General features: G+C 37.0%; 4 protein-coding genes across 7 annotated transcripts; 2 read left to right on the plus strand and 2 right to left on the minus strand.

Annotated features, from left to right (window-relative positions):
- Positions 1-412: 412 nt before the first annotated feature.
- LOC140771731 (uncharacterized) lies at positions 413-3,176 on the plus strand. Its single transcript, XM_073113378.1, has 6 exons — positions 413-713; positions 817-897; positions 1,001-1,121; positions 1,758-2,015; positions 2,247-2,315; positions 2,738-3,176. The coding sequence occupies exons 1-6, from the start codon at positions 523-525 to the stop codon at positions 2,825-2,827; spliced, it is 810 nt and encodes a 269-aa protein (XP_072969479.1). The 5' UTR covers positions 413-522; the 3' UTR covers positions 2,828-3,176.
- A 241-nt stretch (positions 3,177-3,417) lies between these two features.
- Positions 3,418-13,487, minus strand: LOC140769924 (katanin p80 WD40 repeat-containing subunit B1 homolog KTN80.4-like). 3 transcript variants are annotated; one of them, XM_073110842.1, is made up of 18 exons: positions 13,074-13,487; positions 12,724-12,854; positions 12,489-12,606; positions 12,164-12,390; positions 11,833-11,935; positions 11,068-11,138; positions 9,619-9,693; positions 9,399-9,554; positions 9,048-9,273; positions 8,299-8,928; positions 7,575-7,631; positions 7,369-7,487; positions 6,723-6,845; positions 5,703-5,777; positions 5,515-5,627; positions 4,445-4,561; positions 4,297-4,365; positions 3,418-4,064 (listed from the first exon to the last, which is right to left on the minus strand). In XM_073110842.1, exons 1-18 carry the CDS (start codon positions 13,102-13,104, stop codon positions 4,001-4,003), a joined length of 2,505 nt encoding a protein of 834 aa, XP_072966943.1. In that variant the 5' UTR covers positions 13,105-13,487; the 3' UTR covers positions 3,418-4,000. The 3 variants fall into 3 exon arrangements, with proteins under 3 accessions (XP_072966943.1, XP_072966934.1, XP_072966951.1); XM_073110833.1 differs by having other exon boundaries at positions 3,421-4,064; positions 8,299-8,931; XM_073110850.1 differs by having other exon boundaries at positions 3,423-4,064; positions 8,299-8,931; positions 9,411-9,554; positions 13,074-13,486.
- Positions 13,488-20,257: 6,770 nt separating this feature from the next.
- LOC140773429 (uncharacterized) lies at positions 20,258-26,095 on the plus strand. The gene is made up of 7 exons (XM_073115981.1): positions 20,258-22,559; positions 23,691-23,781; positions 23,892-24,049; positions 24,164-24,215; positions 24,491-24,573; positions 24,698-24,791; positions 25,196-26,095. Exons 1-7 carry the CDS (start codon positions 21,093-21,095, stop codon positions 25,774-25,776), a joined length of 2,526 nt encoding a protein of 841 aa, XP_072972082.1. The 5' UTR covers positions 20,258-21,092; the 3' UTR covers positions 25,777-26,095.
- A 305-nt stretch (positions 26,096-26,400) lies between these two features.
- LOC140771186 (dof zinc finger protein DOF3.6-like) lies at positions 26,401-27,387 on the minus strand. 2 transcript variants are annotated; one of them, XM_073112627.1, is made up of 2 exons: positions 27,151-27,387; positions 26,401-27,035 (listed from the first exon to the last, which is right to left on the minus strand). In XM_073112627.1, exons 1-2 carry the CDS (start codon positions 27,205-27,207, stop codon positions 26,538-26,540), a joined length of 555 nt encoding a protein of 184 aa, XP_072968728.1. In that variant the 5' UTR covers positions 27,208-27,387; the 3' UTR covers positions 26,401-26,537. The 2 variants fall into 2 exon arrangements, with proteins under 2 accessions (XP_072968728.1, XP_072968736.1); XM_073112635.1 differs by having other exon boundaries at positions 27,157-27,382.
- Between the last annotated feature and the right edge of the window lie 455 nt (positions 27,388-27,842).

Here is a 27,842-nt window from a genome sequence, read left to right on the forward strand (position 1 = left end):
TTTTTAGAAAAAAATTGTTAAGAGGTTAGAGGAGGAATAGTTGTTTGGTTTTTATTAGGTGGCTTGCCACTTGCCAAGGAGGAAAACCGAGTATAGTTTAAAGAGCTTAAATATAATTAACCTAATAATAATTATATAATGACGAGTTATTCGATAGGCCCAAAAGGCAGGTATTTAATATAAAGGTAATACTATGCTTATAAACATTCTACAAACATGGTTACGAGATGGAGGGGGAAATAATTTTGTAGAATGTTTTTATAAGATAAATAAAAAAAATAGAAAGGTAAATATTTCCCTTTTAAGTTTATTTTGTAAAATTTATTGGAGAATAGGTGAGGCGCTAAATTATTTGGAAGAATAGGTTTCGTTAGTGTTTTAATTAACGAGCCCAATGGGCCGAACCAGGCCCCAAGAATACACCAATCTTCTTAGTTCCAACCCTAGAGTCGTGTCTCGGGTCGGTAGTCCCGCGGTGAAGGAGACGTCGCCGTCCTCCGCCGCCGCAACAAAGCTGACGGCATGAGGGTAAAGAAGCAGAAGCGTCATCGCAAGGTGGTGCGCTTCTTCTCCGCCTGCTTCGGCTTCCGCGAGCCCTTCAAGGTCCTCTGCGACGGCACCTTCGTCCATCACCTCCTCCTCCACCGCCTCGTCCCCGCCGACGACGCGGTGTCTCACCTCCTCGGTGCCCGCACCCTCCTCTTCACTACCAAGTCCTCTCTCTCTCTCTCTCCCTTAACTCTCTCTCTCTCTCTCTCTCTCTCTCTCTCTAACTCTTCGCTTGGACGCTTGCTCATCTAGTAGATTTTGATTTAGGTGTATAATCGCGGAGCTTAGGAGTCTCGGGGAGTCGCATAAGGAGGCTCTTGATGCGGCACAACAGCTCATCACTGCGAGGTTTTTGTCGGATTTTTTGTGTCTCTTTATTTGGTTTGTTCGATTGGTGGCGATGGTGATGATGGTTTTGTTTTGTTTTTGTTTTTTTTTTTTTTGTTTAAAGGTGTGATCATGAGAAGAGAGTGAATGCGGCGGTTTGCATACAGTCGGTGATCGGAGAGGGCAATTCCGAGCACTTCTTTGTGGCCACGCAGGACGCCGATCTCCGGAAGAAGTTTCGCGAGGTTAGCGCTCTTTAGATACTTGAATTTACATAATCTAGGAGTTTATATTTATACTTCTTCTTTTTTTAACTCCGTGATCATACGTAGATAGGCAAAACTTTTCATCGTACCAGAATTTTCAAACTAATGTTGGTTTACTTTGAATTCTGGTTAGACTTTAGAGAAATTTACGTCGGAAGTAGTAAAACAGTAAAGATTGCTTATTTATTCATTGAGCAGTGTACCATGTGTTCGATCTATGGAAATAAACTTTTAGTATGATTTAGTTGTTGTCTATCAAGAAACTATAGAGATAATTTTGGTGTAGTCAAACAGATTTTTATCTTTGGTTGGCAAGCCTTTGTGGCTAGAGAGGAGCTCTCATGCAAGTTTGCAATTATGCTTCAACATATTATTTATAGAGTGGAGAGATTTTTCTCGAGCATATTCAAATGGTGATGTATGTATTGTATAGGCACCTGATTTCTTGAGAGGAATATTTGACAATGAAGAGGTGGATAATCCACCATGACCTGTTTTTAATGCATAATGTGCCTAATGGTTCATTGTTCACGAAGTCTAAATGTTTAAACAAGCGGCTAAATGATTTTCAAATCTTTGCATAAAAGATCATTGTGCTTTGTTTGTCAAGTGCAGGTACCTGGTGTTCCTGTGATGTATGGTCTTAGGAACTCCTTGTTTCTCGATCAACCTTCTTCTCATCAACGTGAATTTGTTAGATCTACTGAAGAGAAGCGTTTGCATATGAATGAATCAGAGTATCAAAATCTATATAAGAAGGAGCTAAAGGAAAAATTTGTAGATCAATCTGATGGAGCTGCTCAAAACCCGTCCATTGCACGAAGGGCGCTTGGTGTTGCAGGGAAAAGCAAATTCAAGAGGAATAGGGCAAAGGTTAGACATTTTGATTGTCAATGCTATTTATTACTCCTCCTAGCTGCCAATTTCTGAGATTTCTCAATATGTTACAGAAAGTATCGGTAATTTTCCTAGTGCAAATTATGTGGAAAATGATATCGTTCATTATCAATTAAGACATGCATTAATAATATGGAGTTCATAAATGTTTTTCTCCATTGTTCTTTTTTAAGTATTTAGCATAAATGTATTGATGATGTTTTGTAGGGCCCAAATCCACTTTCATGTAAGAAGAAGAAGCAAAAATCTGACTCTTCAGTCCCTCGACCAAATCAGGTGTGCTATTGTCATTTTTCTGGACGGAAAGCAATCTTTCTTTTTTTCTTCTGTTCTGTTGTCATGTTGCTACCAATTTTATCTTCGTAGGCATTCAAAATCTGATCAAATTACTGAGATTGCTGAGAGCTAACTCTACATACATGTTCATTTAATTTTTGTTCTTCTGTAACTAGTTTGTAAGTCAGCAGGAAGAAAGGTCTTTGCTATTAGCTCTCTCTATCACGCTAGTAGAGGAACTATTGTACTATGCAGAGTCTGAAGCATTCCAACTTATAATTTCTATATCTAGTCCATAACTTGAACTCATATCTATTGAATGATCCGATTGTTCATGTAGTTCATAGGTTTATACTAAATTATAGTTTGACGACTCACGAGTCACCTGTCCTTTTACAATGGCTTACTGTTTGTTCATGCAGGCTGACACAGCAGATGTTACTAAGAGAAAGAGGACTAGGAAACGTAAAAGAGGCGACAAGGGCAACAAACAAGGGGAGACACAGAGCTAGAAGAACAAGGTGGTGCTCATGGTGCAACTAGTTTTCTTGCTCGTGCGGCATTTACTCGCAGCTGACATAAAATTTTCGCTGCGGCAGATGCTTGATATTGAGAAGGCTTTTTTTTTGTGTACTAATGAAGATGGCTTCCAGAAAGTTTTGTTTGAGCCCTACCAGTTATACCTTCTTATTGTGTTGCTTCTGAAACTAGCAACTGGAACAACTCTGGCAGTTGTGCCTGCTGATTTTTTTCAAATGCTGGTCTCATTTTGGTGGCAGATGTATGTATATTAAATGTCGGTTCCCAAGAGAACGATTTGCATACTAACTCCTCTTCATTAATCACATTAGCAAATGTAGACCCAGAACTCATGTTTGCAATTAAGGTCTTTATATTGTAGCTACTAATCATAAAACATAAGCTCTGCGGAAAAGCACAAAATGCAAATTATAAAACCAAAGTAGTCCTCATTTGCAGGTAACATATTTTGGTCCATTCTTAATAAGTTTATTCTAAAGTGGAATTATCTTGCAAATCATTCTATCGCAAATGTTTGCTTAGTCTAACAAAGAAAAACCCTTACATCTAATTATGTACAGGGATCGCTGCTTTAGAAAAGCTTAATGAAAGTTAAATCTTCATACTTATTTCCTTTTTAACATATTATCATTGGATCAATCAGAAATAAAGTTCCAATAACCTCCACAGTAAACTTTAAAGCTATCAGTTACATAATGAAGATAGATACAGGCCTTAGGCAGCTAACCTTTACACACCTTACACACCCTAAGCTGGGTTCATATATTCAGAGCAGTTGTATAAGTCCACTCTTTGGTCAGCTCAACCGAAGTTAAAGTGTCTGGTTGATCTTTTCCACCGCCGTTAGCAAAAAAAAGTCGAAGTCCCAGTTCATCAGGTCTTCTGATTCTAAGCTCCATGGATCACACAGTTTGGTTAGCATATTTAAGAGACACGAATAACAGGAGGATGAGTCTGTTAAGCTTCAGTGCCCTAAAGCTGCAGCTGTGCTTCCCGAGCTCAAAAGACCCCTAGCCCCAGGAGATGTTAGAATGCTCACCGGATGCAGCTGAAATCTCAGCTGGGCGTGGAACAGAGAGAGAACCAAAAAGTATGGTTATCTTGTTTTGTGTTGCATATCTGTAGTATATGAGTCGGTCAATCAATTATAGAACTTCCTGAAGAGCAAGGTTCAGCTCCTGTGCACTCTTCCCTATGGATCCTTTTCTTCTGTTGAAAAATGAAACAAGACAGTGCATAAAAACCATAAACCTGGATGGACTTAACTATATTTATACAATCAGGGTAACAAAATTTGTTGAGCAAACATTTGCAGCCAGAAATCTTACAAAACCAATTATATTCATTTTTTAATTTGTTAGGTTCATATACAAGGAAAAGAGTTGCAGTACCCAACTCTTCTTCCTGCAACCTTAATTAACCTAGTGACTAGATTACTCACCTTGTGAGAGAAGAAAGTCTTTGCTTGACCTTTTCCAGTTCAATGAAGCATAGATTGCATCGCTCCAGTCTGGAATGGATGGAAGATGAAGTATATAAATTAACAGCATACAAATTGAGATAAACGTACCAGCCAAATGAAACCAAACCTTTGTTCTCCTTGAAGGTCTACGCCAACAGATGGACCAGCTGATAAAGTTGAATGGATTACAGGACCAAATGTTCTGACAAGCTTTAGCAGCATTTCCAGGGAAATATCCAAATGCCTAAATTAAGGAGAGTTTGTAAGTATGGAACTGCACCACCAGTTATCAGAAATAGAATACCGTGAAAAACAAAAGCATTTTAAACATGTGGAAAGTCATTAAAGGAACTAAACATTAAAAGAATTCTGTTCGATGCAGGCAACCTGTTCATTGGACCACTTAAAAGTTAAAAGAAGATAAATTGATTGCAAAGTTGTCAACTAATGAGAGTGCTCATCATCAAGTTTGTACAACCTGGAACAGGAAAGAGTGATCCAGAGTGTAGCAGCCTTTTTGCTTAGGGTATGGAATGACTATCAGAAGGATGAAAATCAGGAAAAACAGAAGTTCAAAAGACACCTGTGGGTAGGAGTCCAGAAATGTAGCAGCCTTTGAATCATTCTGTATGTAGCTGAAACTCAGAAGATTCTCATATATAATTATGTCCGTCATGTGCCATTCCGTCGATAAAATCTTTAGGAGTGTCAACGTTTCATTTAATACCATTATTAATCTTGACAATACTTTCCATGTAATAGAAAATATATGCATTATGCTAGTTCACTGAACTTACTTATCACTTTTTGCAACTACTAACTTTCTACTGTTGAACCTAGAACAGATATTTTCATCTTCCCTTGTAAACATCTTAAAATAACTAAAAAAGATCTCATAAATATAAAAACTAAAGAAACCACTTTTGCGTACATAACATATTGTGGCCAAGTTGTGTGCAATATGTAACAGAAAACTTAGACAGATGTACCAGGCATCAGTACAGAACAATGTATTAACCAATATTTGTTAGCAACAATGAGAACATGCAACTACCCAATTTTTTGGTGCCATTGGAACTGCATTATCCTAAAATATTAGATATGGGAACGGCATAAAGCAGTAAATCATTCATGGCCTCCAAAATATACTATGCTAAAGAAAAGGTGATTACTGCAAGAAAGATGCTGCAGAAGTACCTATCCATTTTGCTCTCTAGAAGACTAGTGAGGAGCGGTAAGAGACAAGTGCATAATTCAAGTGTAATCGTATCACTTTTCTCCATCAGAACACTTAATACATCAGCGGAGACCTGCAGCAGATATATCAACATGAAAATCAAACTCTTCTTTAACAAAAACACAAAAGATCCAGATAGAAAACCTACAGCATGATCAGACATCTTCTCCACTGCATTGAGAACACCCTTGATATCATTTCTCCTCCAAAGTTGATGGACTACCTGCAAGTTATGTAAAATATTAAATATCATATCATGGTAAATAGTATATAGAAATGTTGGATGTCTGTCAATCCAAGAGGCATCATGTATCCATTATTGTATCAAAATCATTGAGTCATCTCACCCCTTGCGGCACCTTGAACTTCTCCATTATTCTACTATCCATTGTGGTTCTTCTTTTATCTCGTTATTTGCTTTTTAGCAATCCCATGTTCACTCAATAGATACCAAATTCAAATGATATATTGGACAAACAATTTGGGACGAATATATTCAAAATACTAGGATGACCAGTCTTTATTTGGATAAAATATTTGAATCCATCTTCCAATCGAGATCCGCAGCCACAAATAAACTTTCTGACTAAACTTGGATACTGTAATCAGATAGAATGACCAGTACATGGAACTCGTACAGAATATCTCATGGCTAATTGACACACAACCTCATAGCTGATTAAAGAGCAGCGCCAAGTGCGAAAGTTTATTCGTCAAATTTGAGGTTGCAATAGACCTTAAATAATAACAGGAAACAGTAAATGTTAATAAAAGTATCTTAATCAATCATTCTTCAATGGACAAAAATTTTATATTTAACCACTACTGTACAAAAAAGGGAATGCAAATATTATTAATATGTAGCCTAAAACCAGACGCTGTCATGTTCTTTATTCAACCCAATGGCATATCATCTCTTCAAAGATGAATCTCATATAATTATGATCTACAAGGGTTTGATACTCTTTTTCAGAAAACCGATGACATCAACATCTCTGCTGAGTGCTGAGTGCTGAGATGAATCTCATGTAATTATGATGTGCATAACCTTAACATCTATAGATCTGGGACAAATGTACGGATAAGAATTGTTAGGACGGCATAGAGTTTATAATCTTCAATGGACCAAAGCACTGATATCTGTAAGCAAATTGACCATTAAAATTACCTGTAACTTCATCAACCGAGACCGTGCCGTGCTGAGAAATAGTTCGTGCTGTTCAATTATATCAGCAACGGCATCCGCATCATTTGCATAAACTTCTTTTTGACCAGATGGAGCCCTCTCCCTCTGTTGTAACAATATTATTACTTTGAGAAAAAGAAGAGAGTGTGTAAATTATGGTTTATAGAGAATCCATCTAAGGAAGAAGACGAAAAATAAAGCCCAAAGTAAATTAAGGTTCATGTTAGTGCATCCACGTAAAGAAAGGAAATAGAAAAAGAAGCTAAAAATTGGCTTTTAATTTACTACTGAAACCTAAGGTAGATCTGGCTCATCATCCAGTATAAAAAATCTGTATTGAGGATTTGTAAGCAAATAAAAAACCCAAATGGTGCAAACTTTACTGAAGCTCAAGACCATAAAGATGCAGAACAAAGATTACACAGGACAAATTCAGTTAGTTCATATATGAGACAGATTAGATGAGAAGATATCCGCAATAATGCAGCCAACATATGTACTGCATTCAAAATAACAAGTATGATTGAAGGATGTAATAAAGAATTGTTGGTTAACTATTTAAATCAACTAAACAAGAAATCAGTTTAATATGATGAGAAGTTAAAAGTAGTCTAGGCAGAAAACATACAGAAGAATACGACATGCTTGCAGCAGCCATCATCACAGAAGAATTGTTTGGCTTGGGTTCCTCATAGCTAGGAGACTCCTCCCTGCCTTCCCAACTTGCAACTAGTGACCTTGTTCTTCCTACAACATTTTCAGAACAGATATGTGATATGTCAAGCCAGGCAGTTTTGTACAAGCACAACCTCACAATAAGAAGTGAAAGTATACCTCCTCTTGAAACTTCCACAGAGCAGGCATTCCTAGGCTTGTGGACTCTTATGTTATCTACAAAACAGTATATATGAAACTTTAGCAACATTACATTGTTTAAGTGATGTAAGTTATACCACTTTTGCACCAGCAAAAGAAACAATTCAATGATTTCACATTATCACATGTCAGAACTCAAGACAAAGAGGCACTTTTTCATCCAAAAATATGTGGAAAACTATGCAAAGTAGGAAGGAGAAGATAGCAAGTGTAAGTTCCATTATGAATGATCGACACCATGAAAAGTTTAGTTCATATGCTGCATTAATATTTATCTGATAAGAGAACTTGCAACAAAAGGAAGTTTCAAATGTAAAATCAAGTTCAAGAACCAAGTAGATTTTGAAAAAGAAGTAGCTTCAAATTTTGCAAGCATCAAAGAAGGATATGTAGTGTAAAACGAGCACATTAAAGAAGATTATCCTCTGTTCTTTGTTGAGAATCTAAGGTAATTTTTGGTTTCTTAAAGATGAAGAGTAATAATTAACTAGTTGGTTGCACACAAAATCTAACAAATTATATAGTTAATATCCTTCGTGCAGCATATTAGGAAGCAGGCAAACATAAACCAGATGACAAACACAAAAAAAAAAACAATTAGGTGACATGATAAGGGGTAGCATCTAGAGCAACATATATAAGAAGATATACTCCATGTTGTTATTGTAGGTTTTCCACATACAATTTTCATGGTGGTAACTAGATCCCAGCTTCCTTGCAGCAATATCTTTAACATCACCAATATAATCTTCTCCAGTAGCCATTGTTTGGCTGACACCATTTCCAAAAGAAGAAGAATTTTGATTTGTAACTTCATTTGATTCGGTGATTCTATTGCCCATATCAGCTCTATCTGAGTCATCTTTGATGCTTGACAACTTTCTGAAATCAGAGAACTTTGACTGGAGACTGTATGGTAATGTTCTTCCAGCAACGAGTTCTTTTCTGGATTCAGAGGCCAGTTCAACTCTTGAGTTAGTTCTGGGGGCAACCACAGGCACCACATCACCAATTTCTTTTCTACAATCGGAGGCCAGATCCATCCTTGAGTTTGTTCTTGGGACAACGACCGGAACTACATCACAAGCATCTTTTCTAGAATCAGATGCCGCCTCCACTCTTGAGCTAGTTCTAGGGATGATGGCAGGTACAGGTACCACATCGGCCTTACTCTGAATATTTGTTGTGCCATGACTCCTTGAAGAGTTCCTCTTTAGGGTACTAGCATTTGATGCTATTGCTGAATTTGCAGTGGTTATTTTAGCACCAGTGCTAATTCCAACTTTTTGAGGAGTACCAGGAGCACTTCCAGCTGCTTCAGTTTCAAAAATATGACAAAAAAATGAAAGAAGGTCCAAACAGTCGTACTACTTAAAGCATTAGTATGCAAATATAGAAAACTCAAGAAGAAATCTAAAGAAAAGAACCTACAAGCCATAGATTTTGTCTCCTTTGCTGCATCTGAATTTCGTGAAACTGATGACTTCCCCACATTGTCCTTGATACTGCTGTCTGAATTCTGTGAAAGTGACAGTCTCCCCAGACTAGACTTTATGCTGCTGTCCTTTAGCAACAGTGGGTTAGAACTGGAATTAAATTTTGATTCTGAATGACCATTTCGCTTTGCAGAATTAGCTAATGCATATGGCTCAACATGCTGTCATTTAATAAGGCAGGGTTAATTCATCATGAAATATAACAAAATACATTCATAATCAGGTTTATATTTTTCTAAACTGGACATTAGCACACTCAAGCATGTTAAGAGGAAAAATGAGTTACATTAGACGGTACCGAGAGATCAATGACCCAAACTCCAACAAAACTTTGATTGAAAGAACATCCTAGAAGTTTCCCTTCATGGATGTTCAGATCTGATAATTTAGACCATCCCACATCCACAGCATCATGACATCTTATTGGTTCCCAAGAGAATATCTGCACAACAACAATTAATGTTAGAAGTCAAATAATGTCCATCAGCATTTTAAATACTGCTTACCTTCAAATTTTCATGTAATCCACAGAGCAGAGTTCTTCCATCAGGACTGAACGTCATAGAACGTACCCCTGTTGTCTGTAGTTATATTTGAAAATCAGAAATTCTTTCATCATAATTTGATATGTAGCAAAGACTGAAATTAAATACTTCTAAAACATTGGTTTCCAACTAAAAGTGATTTTATGTCAAGCTGGACAAGTCAGATCAAAATTGTTTGGGACAAGTATGGTAAAAGATAGGGCCAAGATACTCTGGCTTCAATCAAGTTCATAAGGTTGAAAATATCAAAAGCATCTAGAACACTCAACTATTGAATAAGGATAATACTTTATTGTTTTCCCCATCCTGCTTACATAGGCAACCCCAGTGGACACCAAACAAAAAAGGTCTAATTTTGTGGGTGCGGGTTCTCACATGTGTGCTATCTGTAAGTGTTACATATACGGTTTTACTGAGTAAAATGGACAACTTGCCCCAAAAAATAGACAGTCCAAGCACACAAAGTTTGCGCTAGTGCCAAGGTCTCAAGAGTGAAAGAAAATATGTGCAACCTTATCCCCATTTTTTGGGTGGTTATTTCATAGCTAAAACTTATGTGTTAAGTGTACCGTGTAAGAAGACAAACATTACACCCCTCCTTCAGAATATGCACACAAGCACAAAAGTATATAAGATGAAAAATGGGGAAACAAGAAAAAATATGATAAGCATGTTCAAAAAAAATTCCATAGGAAGATCCACCATTACAAGAACGAAGCCTATCATGCAAGACTATTTAAGTTCCAAGGATCGAATATGAGACATATTGGCTGAAAGACTTTCCATATAACTTCAAGTTCTTCAAAAGTCGTAAATCCATATTCCCAAATAATGCTTTCTAATTCTAACCACCCAGTCACTTCTAACTTAATCCCTACCTAAAGAACTTATCATTCAAAGAAAGTTAGTTCAAATGGCACATTTAAAGAAGGGATTATTCCATTTAGACCCCCTAAATTATTGTCCATTTCAACATACACTTCCTAGACTCTTTTTTGCTACAGATAGACTTCCTAAACTAAGAAACCTTTAACCCCCGTGACGCCATTGACGAAAAAAATGAAAAGACAAAATGCCCCTCCATATTCACATTCCTCTTCTTCTTCTTTTTTTGTCATCCCTCCAAAAAAATAAAGGCATAAAGATCAAGAATCTACTCACATGTGAGTCACGTGATAATTTATGGACGAAAAAATAAGGAGAAACTAACTGAAAAGGGATTTGAGAGGCTTTCAATAGTTTAGGTGGTCTATGTACCAAAAATAATTTTCAAGAGGTGTATGGAAAAATTGGGCAATAATTTAGGGATTCAAGTGAAATTATCCCTTAAAGGAAATATAAGTTAATACCAATCAAAACAAGATGAAAATTTATAGCCTAAAGGCTACAAGTCTTGAATCAATAAGATACCTCAGGCCCAGCAGATCCAATTAACTCAAAGGTTTCGAGATCCCAAAATTTAACAGTTCTATCAGCTGAACCTGTATGGGTTAATAAAGATAAAATTAAGGAAAAATTAACAGTGTTCTTGAAAATTGAAAGCTATAGATGAATTTTCTTAAGAATAATTGAACCTACGTTCATTTCACATATGCAGCACAAACAGAATAGTGAATCTCACAGTAATAACTCCAGGATAGTCAAACTATAGTTACCTACAAAAGAAAAGAATGCATGTTCCTATATTGGCAAAAAAAAAGGAGATACATGTATATATTTTAATCCAACCCACGAGATGTACAGTGAATTAATTGCATAAGTACATAGCCCAACGGAAGCTATTTGTTTGACTAAAGGAATATCTTTTAGGTTCCCACATGCAAAAGTGTATGTATTCACTGAATTATATGGTAATCCAAGCAGAATAAATTTTACCATTTACAAATCCAGAAGTCCAAAATATGTGCAGTAAATATTTAGGCAATTAGGCATCGTCTGAAAGCTCATCTTCACCGCTCTAGCTGATTTACATGCATGTATCCAGCTTCTTTTTATCAATGTCGGTACGTATCGAAAATAAAATAATACATATAAAAAAATGAATGAAAGGAAATTGTAAGGGAAATGACAGTGACCTAATAAGCATCATCTTTTTCTTACTAGTTTTATGCATCTGAACAGTCCAATAACATTGATAATACTCTCATTTTAAGACAAATCGAGATTCAGTCTAACCTGTTGCCAAGAGAAATTCATGGGGATGGAAATCTATGCACTGAATCTGACCCTCATGGCACTTGAAATCATGTAACATCTTCCCAGCTGTCAGATCCCATAGCTGTTGAGTGTTAAGATATAATTTTTAGCATAACAAGTAAGAAACTAACTCAATTAGGAATATCTATATGATTAGTTATTTTACTATATGCTATACAAAACATGATAAATATATCATATAGTAATGGACTATGAGAAAATTTCAAAAACAGTAAATAAATGCAAAGAATCTGTGAGCTTGCATTTGCAACCTCCAAGCAATAATCAAGGAAGAACTCCCAAGTATCACCTTCACGGTATTATCTTCCCCACCAGAAACAACCCACCGCCCATCAGGCGTGAATCTAATAGCATTAACCCCTCTAGTGTGGCCTTTGTAAGTGTGGATACATCCCTTCCTTCTAATATCCCATATCTTCAGATTTGTATCCGATGACCCTGAAGCGAAGAACTCTCCAAATGGATGGAAATCAACAGATATACAATTTGATCTGTGTCCTGTAAGAGTGCGAACAACTGCACAAAAAACAAGTCAAAATCAGCTAAACGACAGCAGATGGTCCTCCTGTAAAGGAAATGTTCTATAACCTGGAATATAAATTAAGCATACATACTCTTTGCCTCCTCCAAATCCCACAATTTTATCGTGCCACTGGCTGCTCCCGCGGCAACCAAAACTTCTGAGGAATCAAAACTTACTGACTCAATTGCACTTGTATGTCCAGATAGACTCTACACATCACCACCACAAGAATTCAGAATGAGTTCATTCTGCTGCTGAGGTATAAAGACTATATTTGTACAGCTACGTAGAAGCATATTTTGCAGACAGAGGGGATAAATACACACCAGTATGGAATTGGGTTTGCCAATGGCCCAGAGATTGACCTTGCAGTCCTCTCCTCCGGTGACAAGAACCCTAGAAGTCTTCCTCCCAATCTTGAGGCAATTGACATTGGAAGAATGCGCTACAAACTCCTCTAAATTTTAATCTTGGTCAAGGCATCCACTTTTAATCTACTAAAACCCAAAATTACTAAAACCCGTCACATTATTTACTCATCCCAATAGAGAAGTGCCCCAAAACATACTCCATTTTAATCAATCATATTCATAACCAAACGAACAACCAATCGAGAACTAACAAGTTTCTTTCCTCCAAATTTGATTCAAGAAAAAACGCAAACCACAAAGGATACGTAGCTTGTAGGCGCGCTTGGTGGTCGTCATGAAGCCCTCGTCCCCGACGGATCCAACAAAACCTCGCCCCTGTTCTCGCCTCCACTTCTCTCATCCTAGATCCGAGCAATTCAAGAGCCCACGGATCCCAGCAAGAGCGCCCACCATTTCCGCCCCTTCTATAACCCTACAGGGATCCTCCCTCCCTCCACGGAACCGCCGCCACTTAGCTACAGATCTCGGGAGAAAAGGCTAGAAGATATGCAACAAAGAAGATAAGATTCGCGAGCTAGAGATAGAGAGAGACGAACGTGGAGAGGTATCGGAATGCTCCTTTTTCTTGCCTACTTTCGCGTTGCTCGAAAGGTACACTAAGAGAGCGAGCGAGCGAGAGAGAGAGAGAGAGAGGAGAAAGGAAGTGGAAGGAGGGAAGAAGAAATGGAGCTTTCGTTGAAGTAGTACTAAGAAGGGTTTGGGTCCCGAAAAAAGAAATAAAAAATAAAAAAATAAAAATAAAATAAATAAACCTTTTGCCCTCCTAACCACCTTTTGCTCTCTTTTTCAATAATTCACAGTAGGTGTACGGACCTTATCTTTCTTTTCTTTTTTTTTAAAGGTAATTATTAATTATTCAGCATCCCTTTCATCCCTTAGAAAAAATACACCTTTTAAACTATTTAAATATATTAAAATAGTTTAAAATCTTTTACTAACTTAATAGATCCATAAAAATACCCTTATTTTGCTTTCATATATATTATATATCACTTTCTCCATCATTAGCCTATATGACAGCTTCTACTTTAAAATATATTTATGATAAGAGGGAGGAAGAGAAAATACAAAGGTTACTTTTATTATTCCAATTGTTTAGTTAAAATTCTAATAACTTTTCCATGAGATATATAACCATTCTCAATTTTCCCATTAATCTCAGAGCAAATGAAGCCTCCAGACATTTATTTTATGATCATTTGACTTATTAAGCTTTTAGCTGTTGGTATCAGGAACACTTTTTATAATCGAGCAGTTAATTAGTTCACTTATATTTAATTATTACTATTGTTATTATTATTATTATATGAATAATTTATGCTATGAGACAAAGAGATTGTGAGCTAAAAAGAGTCTAATCATACTGTTGGTATGTCTAAATCCTGACCCCCTTCTTTCCCTCTCCCTACACAAAAATATGAGAGGAAACCAACCATCAAAGAAGTTGACATTGCAACATATACGTAGGATGTATACTAAAAGAGAATGGTAATTAAGAGTTGGTATGGTTGACTGTGTTTAAAGATATCATTAAGGATAACACTATACCATATTAATATCCCTATATTTTGTTCTTCCCTCTTTTCTTGCAAAATATAGAAGAGAATGACATGTTTTAACATACCCCTATATATCCCACGGTAAGTTTGAAACTCCATATCTCGATAAAAATTTAGACTCTAATATCATAATTTTGGTTCTTATATAAGATTTTCTAAGAATAATTTTATACACATCTCTTAGATATAAATTATATATGTTTATAATTTTATTTGTATTTTAATATTTGGTTATAAACTTAATAATTATCTTAAATAAATTTATATAAAAATATATGTTCGGTTACTAACCTACAAATAAGTATATTAATTGTATAAAATATGTATAATTTTATAATATTTTATGCATAGCATATTATTTGACTTATATTATACTGAGTTTAATCAAAATATATAAAAAGTGAATGTTTGATTGCGGAATGTATTCAAAAGAAACCTAACTCAGAAGTACCTTTTATGTATGAAGTAACTTGGAAGAAGGATTTGAGCCTAAGATTAGAGATATGTATCATAGTGTTATTATTCATGCTTCAGAGTAGGAAAAGGGAAAAAAATACTCAAAATCCATTATGGTAATTTGGGTTGAAAGGGATCTAAATTGTTCTACCAACTGAGCAAGATTGCTAATAATTAATGAGAGTTGCAATGTTGGATCCATCTAACAAAGATGCTCAATATTATTAAAATTTAGGGGACCTGGATCACATAGGTCTAGGGTACACCATATATATGAAATCACTCATTTAAGTGTGTGCATATATATATATATATATCATTAAAATTGATATGCTTATATATACTCATGTAAAACATTTAGTTTTTATATGGATAATGTTAGTAAAAAATAAAATAAAAGTATCATTACTCTTTTTTGTAGTACTCTTAATTAGGGGCATCTTACTTTTCCGTCTATTAAATAGTCCAAAGGTTAACATATACATTTTAATATATATATATATATACATTTTTTACGTATGATCTTTAAATATTTCTTTTGGTATACAATTCTCTGAATAGTGAAATATTTCTGATAGTTCAAAATATCTATTATATACTAAAAATAAATTCAGAAGATCGTTGTGAAAAAAAATAATAGTTCAGGGATGAAAATCCTTCTAATGGGTGAGAAATTATTGGTGCCATAAATTTTCAGAATTTCTTGCAAAAAAAGAAGTTATGAAATTATTCAATGTTTTTATTTTTGTTTCTTAACTCAATTGCTCAGAAAGTATTGTGTGCCTTTTGTTATCAATGTGTCGGTGAAATATACTCATTGATCATACTCTATTTTTTATTGAATGGACATCATAAACAGGGTAAAATTTAAGAATATGACACCATGCACAATGAGATTTTTGTCATATTTTGACATCACCAGAGTGACATGCCAACCACTTAGAAGAACCCATGCCAACTTGGTTGAGTTTTATAGTAGTAGAAATATATTCCAACTATTTTATCCCAAATTTGAGTCACACTCTCCTCACCACATTGATCCAAATTTATCCAAAGTATTGCACTTATTATTGTTATTATTTTTAACACTCTGCTTCATAGTTGTATTTATTATAACACTTATATATTTTTTGTTTCATAATTTTATTAAGATAAAAGTACTCAGAATAGTACTTAAAAATATTATTTCATATTAAATACACAGCATGCTTTTCTCGCTCTTTTTAAGTCCGACATGCAAGCGAAACCCAAAATGATCGAGCACGACCCATAAAATGAAAATCCATCGTGTTTTTTATGCAAATTACCCCCCAAAAAAATTGGACGATGTATTTAATTAAATTTTTCTAATTTGATGCCTTATGATGTGAATAAATTATTAGGGCATGGAATGGAGTGGGAGGGACTGCAGAGGTCTGCATTCCTGCATGGAAGCATTGATGATGAAGGTGTGGAGAGTTTGATTATGAGGCCCATGCCACATACATGATTGCCATAAATGATATGGTATGTTTATTGTCATAGACCTGATTGAGCGCATGAAATGTCTCAATGTGGATGTAATCATCATGCTCATGGCATGCACCAGATTATGAGCAAGAGAGGGATTACATTTTTGTGACGAAATTACCATTTTTACCCTTCAAGCTATGACTTAGTATTAAAAGTATTTTTGAAAAAATGAAAACATATAATAAGCTAAGAATATTAGATTGGTTGTAAATTAGACTAAGAAAAAGTAGAAAATAGATATTAATTTTAGCTGGAACATAAGGATATATCGGAAAATATACTAACTTTCGCTAGCAATACCGATACTGATATTGGGTCGCGGTAAGGGGTAAAATTGTCATTTACCATTTTTCTTTTCTTTTTTAATATATATTGCATTTATGTGGATAACTGGGATTGAGTTGTTGGGCACTTGGGCTGGATGCCTGGTGGATGGGGGCCCAACCCATCTAATATTACTTTCTGTGGAGAAATCGAGTGCCAAACCAAAAATTGTGGAGAAAGGAGGTGTGAAATTAAAATATCTTTTAAATAAAAATTACAAATAACACCCTATATTTGTCTGAATTATAAATACATAATTTTATTTTTATTATTTAAAAATAATTTCACTTAAACTTCTTGACACTCCCAATCTACGGTCTAATATCAAATCAAAATTATCAATTGTTAATAAAATAGGATCAAATTAAGTTTCTGAAATACTAAATCACATCCAAACTATTGTTATTTAATCTCAAAAGTCACTAGAGGAGTGAGATAAGAATAATTAAAATAAATAAATATTCTACATTTATTCCATTCCTTCAGAGTTCTTTTTAAAAGGCTTTACTTATGAATAATAAAAAGAGAGGGCTTTATTTGTAATTTTCTCTGGAAAAAGACTTTATTTCCTTGGAAAGCATATATCAACATGGTTTGATTTCAAAACAGCCTTGAATAGCACGATTGTTGGCGCGTGGGAAGAATTATTCTCGACTCTTTATTCGACCGATAACTCTTTTATCAAGCAATGATGCGAATAAGTTGTTGGTGGCCGGCTTAGGGAACATTAGCTGTCCGTCCGAACGTGTTAATCAAGGAATATTAACATATCGAATCTAACTAGTGATTATGATGGAGAATTGGAATCTATCCATATGTTAAGGTAGACATAAAAGAGTTACTCATGCTCACATTAGATAACTTATCCGCCCAAAAACTTATAGATACAGAGATACTTAGGCCCCACAAAGTTTTTATCTGTCTAGTATAAGCTTCAAACTATATGCGTCACCGAACAATTACTCCGAATCATACATCGCCGAGACTTACTTTAAACCGTTGGGTTACCGAGCTGTTCCTCTAAGTTAACCGCGCAATCGAATAATCAATTGAATTGAGCTAAGTCACCAAATCACCAAATAATTTCTTCACAATATTATTTAAGATTGGAGTCGAACCCATAATCTCCTTATTATTTAATACTTTGTATTATGTTTAGGCATAATTATAGTTAGACATTCTCAACTATCATTTTATTTTTCATATGCGTCTGACATATAGAATTCCTAAACTATTAAAAATATCTCGCCGCATCTTCAAAATATATGAGTAAACATATCATATAACTTCATAATAATTTATGAATGAAAAAAATAATCAAAATCTAATGAAAAGAGTATACGAGACATATTCATAGTTTGAGAAATTTCTATATCACAAGAAAAAAAGAAGTTTTAGGCGAATTCAGGAGGTCTAAATATAATCATCTCTTATTTTTATTATGCTAAAAATAAAAATAATATTAGGGTAAAAGTTAAGACACATGAAATATCTCTCATTAAAGTTGTCTCATTAAAGTTAATTTTGATAGATTAACTTACAGAAAGGTATTATTATTATCGATATATAATTAAATTTAACTCTTACAACACTAATTTTCTTAAGACAATAAAAAAAACTTATGAGTCAAATAATAAATAAATATATTGTAATGTATTAATAAGATACCTAAAATCATATTATCCCTTACTTTAGATGATCATACTCAATAACCCAAATGGTAGAGGGCTCACATGCTGGCTTTGGTAATGGCATCCCCTTGCAACCGACCACTTTGCTCTGTGTACAAGAAATGAAAAAGCAAAGGAATTGCATAATAGAGGGCACATAAAATACAGTCATTTTATCGATCACGAGCATTCGATGATTTTTAATTCAATTAAAAAATATTATAGAAAGATCGTATTGAATAAAAACCGTTAGATATATATAATCAATACATTGATGTGTATTCAAATTAATCATCCAATATTCTTATGGAATAGAATCTAAATTAGGGTAAACTCATTAAGCTTTTATTGGAGGCAAGATAGAGAGGTCCCCCATATGACAAACTTGGTTGTCATTGTACAAACTCACATTCTGGAATCTGGAGTCTTTGAGATCAAATCATCATTCCTATTCCTATGTTCATATTTTTGGACCACCTAAAGAAGAATAGGGACAGGAGAGAAAGAAAAGGAGATGGTGAACCCACTTATTGAATTGGACTGATCAAAGTTATGAGAAGGCTTAGATTAAAGTTTACTCTTCCTTTGAAAAATCTCTTTCAAGCATGGCCAGGGTAGATAGACCTAAATTATAAGTATATAATTTTTTTATAAATAATTCATCAGATATTTAGAGAATTTGAATCCATAATTATTCAGCTATTACGATCGGCCTTACCTTTTCTATCAATTGATTTTAAAAATAGAGAAGTTGAGGATAAGATGATCATTTTTCGTCTAAGTTGCCGGAAAAGATAAATGAGGAGTTGTATATGAAAACGGTGATAATTTAGGAGATTAATTGATCATAAGACAAACATAAAAGCTACTATAGCTTTCATTTAAGTAGGATAAGAGCATCAAATAGTACAATCAAGACCATCCTATTATCCTTTGCTTGAGCTCTGGTCCTCTGGACCACCTGCCCCTCAAATGTTATTTTTTCATGCCTTTCTTGCCAACTTTGTTATTCTCCATCCTTTCAAAGGAGGCAGTGTCTGAGGTTGTGAGGTGTCAATCTGCAAAACAAATTTGTACATCAATCCAATCCAACTTTTATTTTTCCAAATTGTCTAAATTATATATAGACCTAGTTATTTATGACATATCATAGAATAAGATTCAAATTTTGAATTCAAAACCTTATCTGATAATATTGGTTGAATATATTTTACTCACTTATAATTTTGACTAAAACTAACTTTTGATTAAATTGTAATTGTTAGAGTTTCTCGTAAGGGTAAAATATATTTTACGTCTCTGTACGTATGCCCAAAATTATTTTACCCTCGTGTAATTTAAAGAGTCTCAAATCAGTACTCATGACTTAACTGAGATCGTTAGTTTTTCTATCCAAATTAATAACGTGCTTAAAATTTTTAAAAAATTAAATATAAAAAAATACATTTCTCCTCGTATATAAACATTTATTTCTTTCCATGACAAATATATAGTAAATTTTATAAGTTTAATAGTTATATCACATATAGGAACAAGACAAATATTTATTAAAAAATTAGATAAAAAATCTATCTATTTTGTCTAATAAACACGAAGGAATATTTTGGTTAGTTGGACATGCTCTATTAATCTTAATAAAATAACAATTAATTTTACTTTAGTCGTAAATACGTAGACTTATTTGAAACTTTTTAATAATATAAAAAATTAAAATAAATCAGGAGATAAATTTTTGGTGCAAACTATGGGAGAGTAAAAATTTTTTTTTAATCCCAATAAGTATCCATCCATTAGTAATTATAAAATTATGGCTCTAATATAATATTAGATTATTAATACAAAAAAATTAAGCATCAAGTACTACCATGACAAGTCACCGTGGTTCAAATCGATGCCAATAAGACCAAAACAAATTCAAACCCTTTCAAAGATTAAATCCCAATTCCCAAAGTTAATATACTAAGTTGACCTCCAACCAAGTAAATAAAAGCTCTTGGAATTAGCCAACCCCGTTGACTAAAACACCCCAACGTGCTCAGGACTCCGTTCCGTTATTTCTTTGTTTCTTTTTCTCCTGTGGCATGCAAAAGCCAGCGTTACAACTTACACAACTCGCCTCTTTTTCTATTATCCCCCCTCTACTTTTCGTAACGTGTAAACGCTCCCTCACGTATCAATATTCGTGCCGGCATCTCAAGTAAAGCCTCTCCACCCCTACTCCTCTTTCTTTAAGAAGACCTACATCGTTTAGAAACAAAATATATATAAATAAATAATTACTCATAGATGCCTAAACTATTATTTATTTTTGTGTAGGCTTTATTTATTTATTTATTTTGTTTGACGCTTTAGTCCTTAATTATCTAATAAAGTTCTAAAAGTAATTAAAATATACATATAACACCCTAGATTTAAGGGAATCAATTCCCTAATTCAATCCTTGCATTTCTAACTCAGGGGGGTCAAACCACAAAACCGTGGGGGTTCAACTTTGTGAATATCGGAAGCTCAGGGTTTAAAGCGTAAAAAATGTGTTTAAAAAAAAAAAAGAGTAGGTTGGGCTGTTATTGGGTAGTTATTGGGTAGATGGGGGTGGCTTTAGTTTGGAATTGAGGGGACGGCAACAGAGGGATAAAAGGGCGTGACGACACCCGGCCGGCCATCCCCACGCGCATATTAGCGCACAGTGCTGCGATATTTCTACACCGTATCGGGTATCGGTATCGGAATGCCGTTGCGATAAATGAGGAGCTCGGTAGCGAATCGGACGGTGGAGGCCGAGGGAGAGGAGGAGGAGGAGTTCTACGAGTCGTTGGATCGGATCCTGTCGTCCTCTTGCTCCTCCACCTCCGCCTCCGATGATGACGCCGATCACCACCACCCCCAGCACCACCACCTCCGCCGCCGCTCCTCCCACCGCCTCCCTCCTCCGTCGGCGGCATCGTCGGCTGCATCCTACGACATATGGATCTCCGAGCCCTCTTCCGTCGAGGAGCGCCGCCGCCGCCTCCTTCACCAGATGGGCCTCGCCCCAGCCACTACCCCGACGGTGGACATGGCCAGCATACCACCTGTCGTCCCCCTGGATGATACCCCTCCCAGGCGGCAATCGGGGAGGTCCGTCTCGTGCGACGAGCCGCACCGCCTCCCCGATCCACCCGAATCCGCTCCATTCATTCGATCCAGATCCGACGGCGCAGTCAACGATCCCAACCTTGTTGCGCCGCCGCCTCTCTCGATCGAGTCCTTGGCGAGATCGGAGGGATTAGCGAAGAATCCCTCCAGCGATGACGGCGGAGATGGCGGTGATCAAGCGCAATGCCGCATCAAAAACTTGGACGACGGGCGGGAGTTCGTGGTGGAGGAGTTCCGTGAGGACGGAACTTGGAACAAGGTGAGGGAGGTGGGGACGAATCGGCAACTCACAATGGAGGAGTTCGGGTTACGTGTTGGCCGCTCGCCGATCGTCCAGGAGCTCATGAGGCGGCAAAATGTGGAGGACTCTAGCAATGGCGGTGGCTCCGTGAACCCCGGCATGGGGATGAAGACCGGATCGAACCCTGCCGGTGGGAGATCGAAGAAGAAGGGGGGTTGGCTTCGGAGCATCAAGAATATGGCAGGATATCACAAGCACAGCCAGAGCAGCGACGATAAGGATACGTCGTCGGAGAAGGGTGGGAGGAGATTGAGTTCCGCCACCGATGATAGCTTGGAAGGGTCTAGATTCGGTGGCGGACATGAGAGGATCAGGATTAGGCAATATGGGAAATCATACAAGGAGCTCACTGGTGTTTTTATGAGCCAGGGGATAGAAGCACATAGTGGTTCCATTTGGTGCATTAAGTTTAGCTTGGATGGGCGATATCTAGCGACTGCCGGTGAGGATTGTGTCATTCATGTATGGGAAGTTGTGGAAAGTGAGAAGAAAAGGGAGTTGTTTGGAGAGGGAGCAGCAGGGGAGAATGGGAGTTGTAATCCATTTTTGTTGGCAATGGGTGATGGATCGCCGGAAATGGCTTTGTCATTGAGTTGTATTGAGGGGGTTCATGGGGAGAAAAAGAGGAGAGCAAAGGTCCCTAGTATCAGGAAATCTGTGAGTTCTGACCATTTGATTGTGCCAGAGAAAATATTTGCGCTTGCGGAGAAGCCTATCTGTTCTTTCAGGGGTCATGTCGATGATGTTCTTGATCTCTCATGGTCTAAATCTCAGGTGCTCTTGCTTTCTTTGACTCTGCAAGAAGTTAGATTGTTGCATGCTAGCCTGGTAGTAACGCTCTTTTTATTCTGATCATGCTGAAAGTTAATTTATAGAAGCTTTCTCTCTTGGCAAATAGATGCTAGCTTGATATTAAACTTGAATGATTGTTGAGATTCATAGTTATTAATAAACAAGATTCAAGTTTCTTGGAAGCAACCGATGTAGAGTAGGTGGAACAAGTTTTAAGTTTCTTGGAAGCAACTGATGTAGAGTAAGTTTCTTGGAAGCAACTGATGTTGAAAACTTATGCTTGATTGGATTATCTCTCATTTTTATTGCTGGGAAGCCATGTCCTGTACACATCATCTGCATACGTAATTACATTTTCTGGATAAAATTGTCAGATTGTTCATTAATATTCTTCCTGATAATCCTTATAATGTTACAACTTATATATGGTATAATGTGTCTACCATATTTGACTTGCCGAAGCCAGTGTTGGCTTTTTTACTTCACACTGCCTTCAAGATGTTTGTCGATATATGAGGGACACCTAAGTTTGTGCTACCCAGTCCGGAGAACCATTTTAGAGAATCAAATTCGTCATGTTTGCCAGGTTATCAATTTAAAGGTTGTCAAAACCTCATGGTAAAGAGTTGTTTGACTATTAAAGCAACTGTTCTTTACATATTGATTGCAAAAGGCATCAACATTATCACCTGCAGCATCACCTTAATTCCGGTAGCACAGCTGCAAGTTGAACAAGCAAAATATACTAACTTCACCTGAGTCCTTTGCTTTTATAGGTTTATACCTTTTGCTTTTGTTCCTTCTAGTTCTTGCTCTTAGTTATACATGTGTATGATTTGATAGAGAAGTTGCTTTAAAAAGACAGAAGCAGCATTTAGGTATTTAAATAGCTGGATGTTCATTACTCATTTGTAATTAACTGAAATAAGCTTTTGGATTTTGTAATGCTCTATTCTAGTCGGCTAAATTCTTGTGATCACAGAATTTGCAAAAAGGAAGTGCATTTAATTGAACAGTCTCCCAAAGATTTAGATACAATGACCATAAAAAAAATCAAGTTTAAATAAAATGAATTGTGGGAACTTAATGGTTGTCTATTTTCTATGCGTACAGTACTTGCTTTCATCTTCAATGGACAAAACTGTTAGGCTGTGGCACATTACTAGCAATGTGTGCTTGAAAGCATTCACTCATAGTGACTATGGTGAGTGTATTGGTGAAATTATTCTCCCTTTGTATGTTTGTATTTTCTGATCCCATGATTTTAATTTATCTATTAGCTAATGTTGCTCCCGCTACTTGTTTTTGATACAGTGACCTGCATCCAGTTCAACCCTGTAGATGACAGATTCTTCATTAGTGGATCCCTAGATGAGAAAGTTCGCATTTGGAGTATTCCAGACCGTCAAGTTGTTGATTGGAATGATCTTCATGAAATGGTCACTGCTGCTTGCTTTACGCCTGACGGAAAGGTTGCATTTCTTCAAATTGCAATACCATTCAGTTGCCTTGTGCAACATTTAGATGCCTAAATTTACACTTCTTTCTAACATATTGCTCTATGATGTATCTTTTGATTTCTGAAGGGTGCATTAGTGGGTACACACAAGGGGAGTTGCCACTTATTTGACACATCGGGTATGAGTAATTCCACTTATTTGATACTTAAATATATATACTCGGTACCTCTTTCTCTTGCTTTTTTTACCAGAAGAAATATATGCATAGCTATTTGAAACTAAAATTGCAGAGAGCATTTTTTTTTTCCTTCTGTTTAGGTGATCAGACAATGCAAAAGATGAAAAAAGCCCATTGATTTTCAGAATTTTTTTCGTCTACCTCAACTTGGTCTGTCTAGTATATATGATAGATCACATCATCTGTTTTCCTCTTACCTTGGTATTTTATTTCAGAGAATAAGCTACACTACAGAAGCCAGATAGACTTAAGAATCAAGAAGAAGAAGTCTAACCACAAGAAGATAACTGGCTTCCAGGTAGATAATTTTCAAAATATAGTTCTTTTATGTTTGAGGTCGTGTATGTTTCTCTGTATTCTTCCACATTTCAGAAATTTAAGCTTATAGCTCTGAATGAATGCTGATCAATTTCATAAAACAGTTCGCGCCAGGAAGCTCCTCAGAAGTTCTTATTACTTCTGCAGATTCAAGAATCCGTGTTGTCAATGGTGTTGAATTAGTTCACAAATTCAAAGGTAGAACTTTGGACATGACACTAATGGTTCTCTCTTCATTAATCATTCACGCTTGGTTATGTAACTTCTTGCAGTTCATGTTTTAAGATGACATAAACTCTATTCTACAGAGACTACGTCGGAACAAATCAATATGTCACATCAACTGTATTAATTTCATAACACAGTTGATGTTAATCTTTCACAGATTTGCTTGAACAAAGGTTAACATATTGCAACTACGATATTGGTTGGATCAGCATTTCTTGCTCTGTTTCCTTTCTTATTTGCCTAGTATCTTATTTAAGTTGGAATCATATTGGAAATAGGGTATATTGATCTATTTGGTAAAATATTAAGTGCAGCATTAACTAGTTTTTTCAATGAATATAGCATATTGACCTTATATTGCTGCTCCTTTTCAGGCTATCGCAACACAAGTAGCCAAATCTCAGCCTCCTTTGCTTCAAATGGGAAGTATGTGATTTGTGCAAGTGAGGATTCGCATGTCTATGTCTGGAGATACGATCATAACACTCAACCAGGCAGAAACAAAGGTGTTGTTAATGTCACGCAGTCTTATGAACACTTCCACTGTCGGGATGTCACAGTTGCAGTTACTTGGCCTGGCAGCAGCACTGGGATTTTGCCTGGAGTCCATAGCTCTAGACGGAACGATCTGGATGGCATAGCAAATTCTGAGCAAGAGGTCCTTTCAGAGAATAATGAGCTTCATTCGCTTTTGCCGGTGTATAGGTGCACTGATAGCCCACTGCACAATAGCATCATCAACGCAAGCACCAATCACCTTGGCGATCGGAATTCTGCGACTTGGCCTGAAGAGAAGCTGCTAGCAAGCAAGTGCAACACCGACAGCACTCCTGATCTCCGTAGTGTGGCTATGGACATGCAACGGCGATCTGCTTGGGGACTAGTGATTGTGACTGCAGGTCGTGGAGGCGAAATTCGAGTATTTCAAAACTTTGGCTTTCCCGTGCACGCATAAATGCAATTTCTGGAAGAATGATATGTCCTGGTCCATTGACATCACAACATGTGTGTATTACTAAGTCTGTATAGATGGGTAGTTTTGAGTGAGGATTGTAATATTCTGTGAGTTTTCCATTGTTGTTCTCATACTTGTTTGTGCAATCAGCTCGCGAGAGCAAGATCCAGTTCAAGAACCACACTTCATATTTCAGTAAGTATCGGGCTTTCCGTAACCGTAGTGCAACCCATGAACAATGTAATTGTTCATATTTGGTTTCTCCTACATAAATGTAAAAGAAAATTTGGTGCAATTTAAAGATTCATGTTTTCTGATAGTAAGTGGTGTGCTTGTTTTGACTCGTGCGAGAACGCCAGAAACTACTGCATGTTTAATTGTTTAAAATTTTAGAGAGAATTTTTTCCCACAATGTTCACTAAGTTAAAGACTAACTCTACTTTTCTTTCGCATTTAGTCTCAAAATTTAGGTCTCACTTTGATTAGTGCATAAGATTTTATAAATAAGTGCAACCACCACGCCTATGTTCTTAAAATTCCCTAGGAAAAAGGTGCTTACTGATAATAAAGTTCGAAACATATCAACGTAGAATCCAAAATATAAATACAAAAATTACTAGGGTGTAAGATGTAATATTACGAGTTGCCAATTGCCTTCCTTCTCTCTCTCCATGAGTTACAATCTTAGCAAATAAAGCGGATGAAACGCATATCACGAATACAACGATCAAATCCTACTTCCTCGTAAACACAGACCACTCTCACAGGTACTTGGTCGGTTCCTCCGATCCAAAGCTATTTAACTCACCGATCTCCTCCCAGTAGTTTGGCGGCGCTTCCCACGCGCTTATCAAACTCGCGGCGTTCAAATCATAGCAAGAGAACAAGCTATTCCCCAGATCGTTGTTATAAGCGCTCATGAAATCTAACCCGTCGCTGCCAAACTCGTCCGCCAGCGAAGGCGAAGAAGACCCCATCAACGGCAACTGAAGCGGGCGAAGCATCATCGGGACGCTCCCTGACTCAAAAGAGACTTCGGGGGTGGCGGCTGCGGCGGCGGGCGATTCGGAGATCTTGCGGCGCTTGCTCTTCCGAGCGCCCCCCAACGGGACGTCGCGGAGCGTGCCGCCTGCGGTCCAGTGGCGGCGGCAGGCTCGGCAGTAGTGCCGCGGCTGCGATCGGCTGTAGTTGTTGTAGTAGCAGAACTTGGTGTTCGACGAATCGCACCGCGGGCATCTCAGCGGCGCCGCCTTCGCCGGCTGTTTCAAAAAAGGTACGACATCCAAGCATCAAGATCGCATCTCCACGCACCATTCGGCATGTAAATCCATGAAAAAAAAAACAGAGAGAGAGAGAGAGAGAAAAAAAACTCACAGTTACCTGATTCCAGTCCTCGCCACTGTCAGAAGCTTGCTCCGGGTTGAGACCCATGGAAGGCGATTACGAGCAACTCGGAGTTCTTGGAAGCCGAAGGATGTGGATTCGCAAATCTGAGGCCAGAGGGAAGAAGAGGGCATGTCGGATTTGGAGTACGGCTGCTGCTGTTATCCAGGTACGGGATTTTAAAAAAAGAAGTTATTCCGCTTATTATTCTTCTTCCTCTCCGGCTTCCTGCGCGCTAACCTACGTATATATAGACACGGGAAGGCGAGATTTGGGGGAGTTTGGTGCGAGTGGGGGCCGTGGGGTTCACAGTGAAATAAAATAAAATAAAATAAATGATGCATTTCTTAAGCACTAAGGCGATGGCGTAGAACTTTTGCATATCTATATCTATATCTATATCTATATATATATATATATATATATATATGCAAATCGAAAAGACGGATAAGCACGATCCTCAAAGCACACACACACACACACAGAGTATTCACGGAGCTGGCTAAGCATGTGCCGCGATTGTGAAAGGTCCGGGCCGGATAGGCAATCGCGGCGCGCGTGGGCTTATAATACGGACACGGAGTCAGCGAGGGGAGTCGGCTAATTGGCGGACGACCGATGCTCCCCCGCCCCGCGAAAGCGACCCGATTCGGGTCGCCGTACATATGGGCGGTGGAGGATCC

Source organism: Typha angustifolia, chromosome 2 (genome assembly GCF_048772165.1).
Source record: "Typha angustifolia cultivar Huaian chromosome 2, ASM4877216v1, whole genome shotgun sequence".
Classification (NCBI taxonomy): Eukaryota; Viridiplantae; Streptophyta; class Magnoliopsida; order Poales; family Typhaceae; genus Typha; species Typha angustifolia.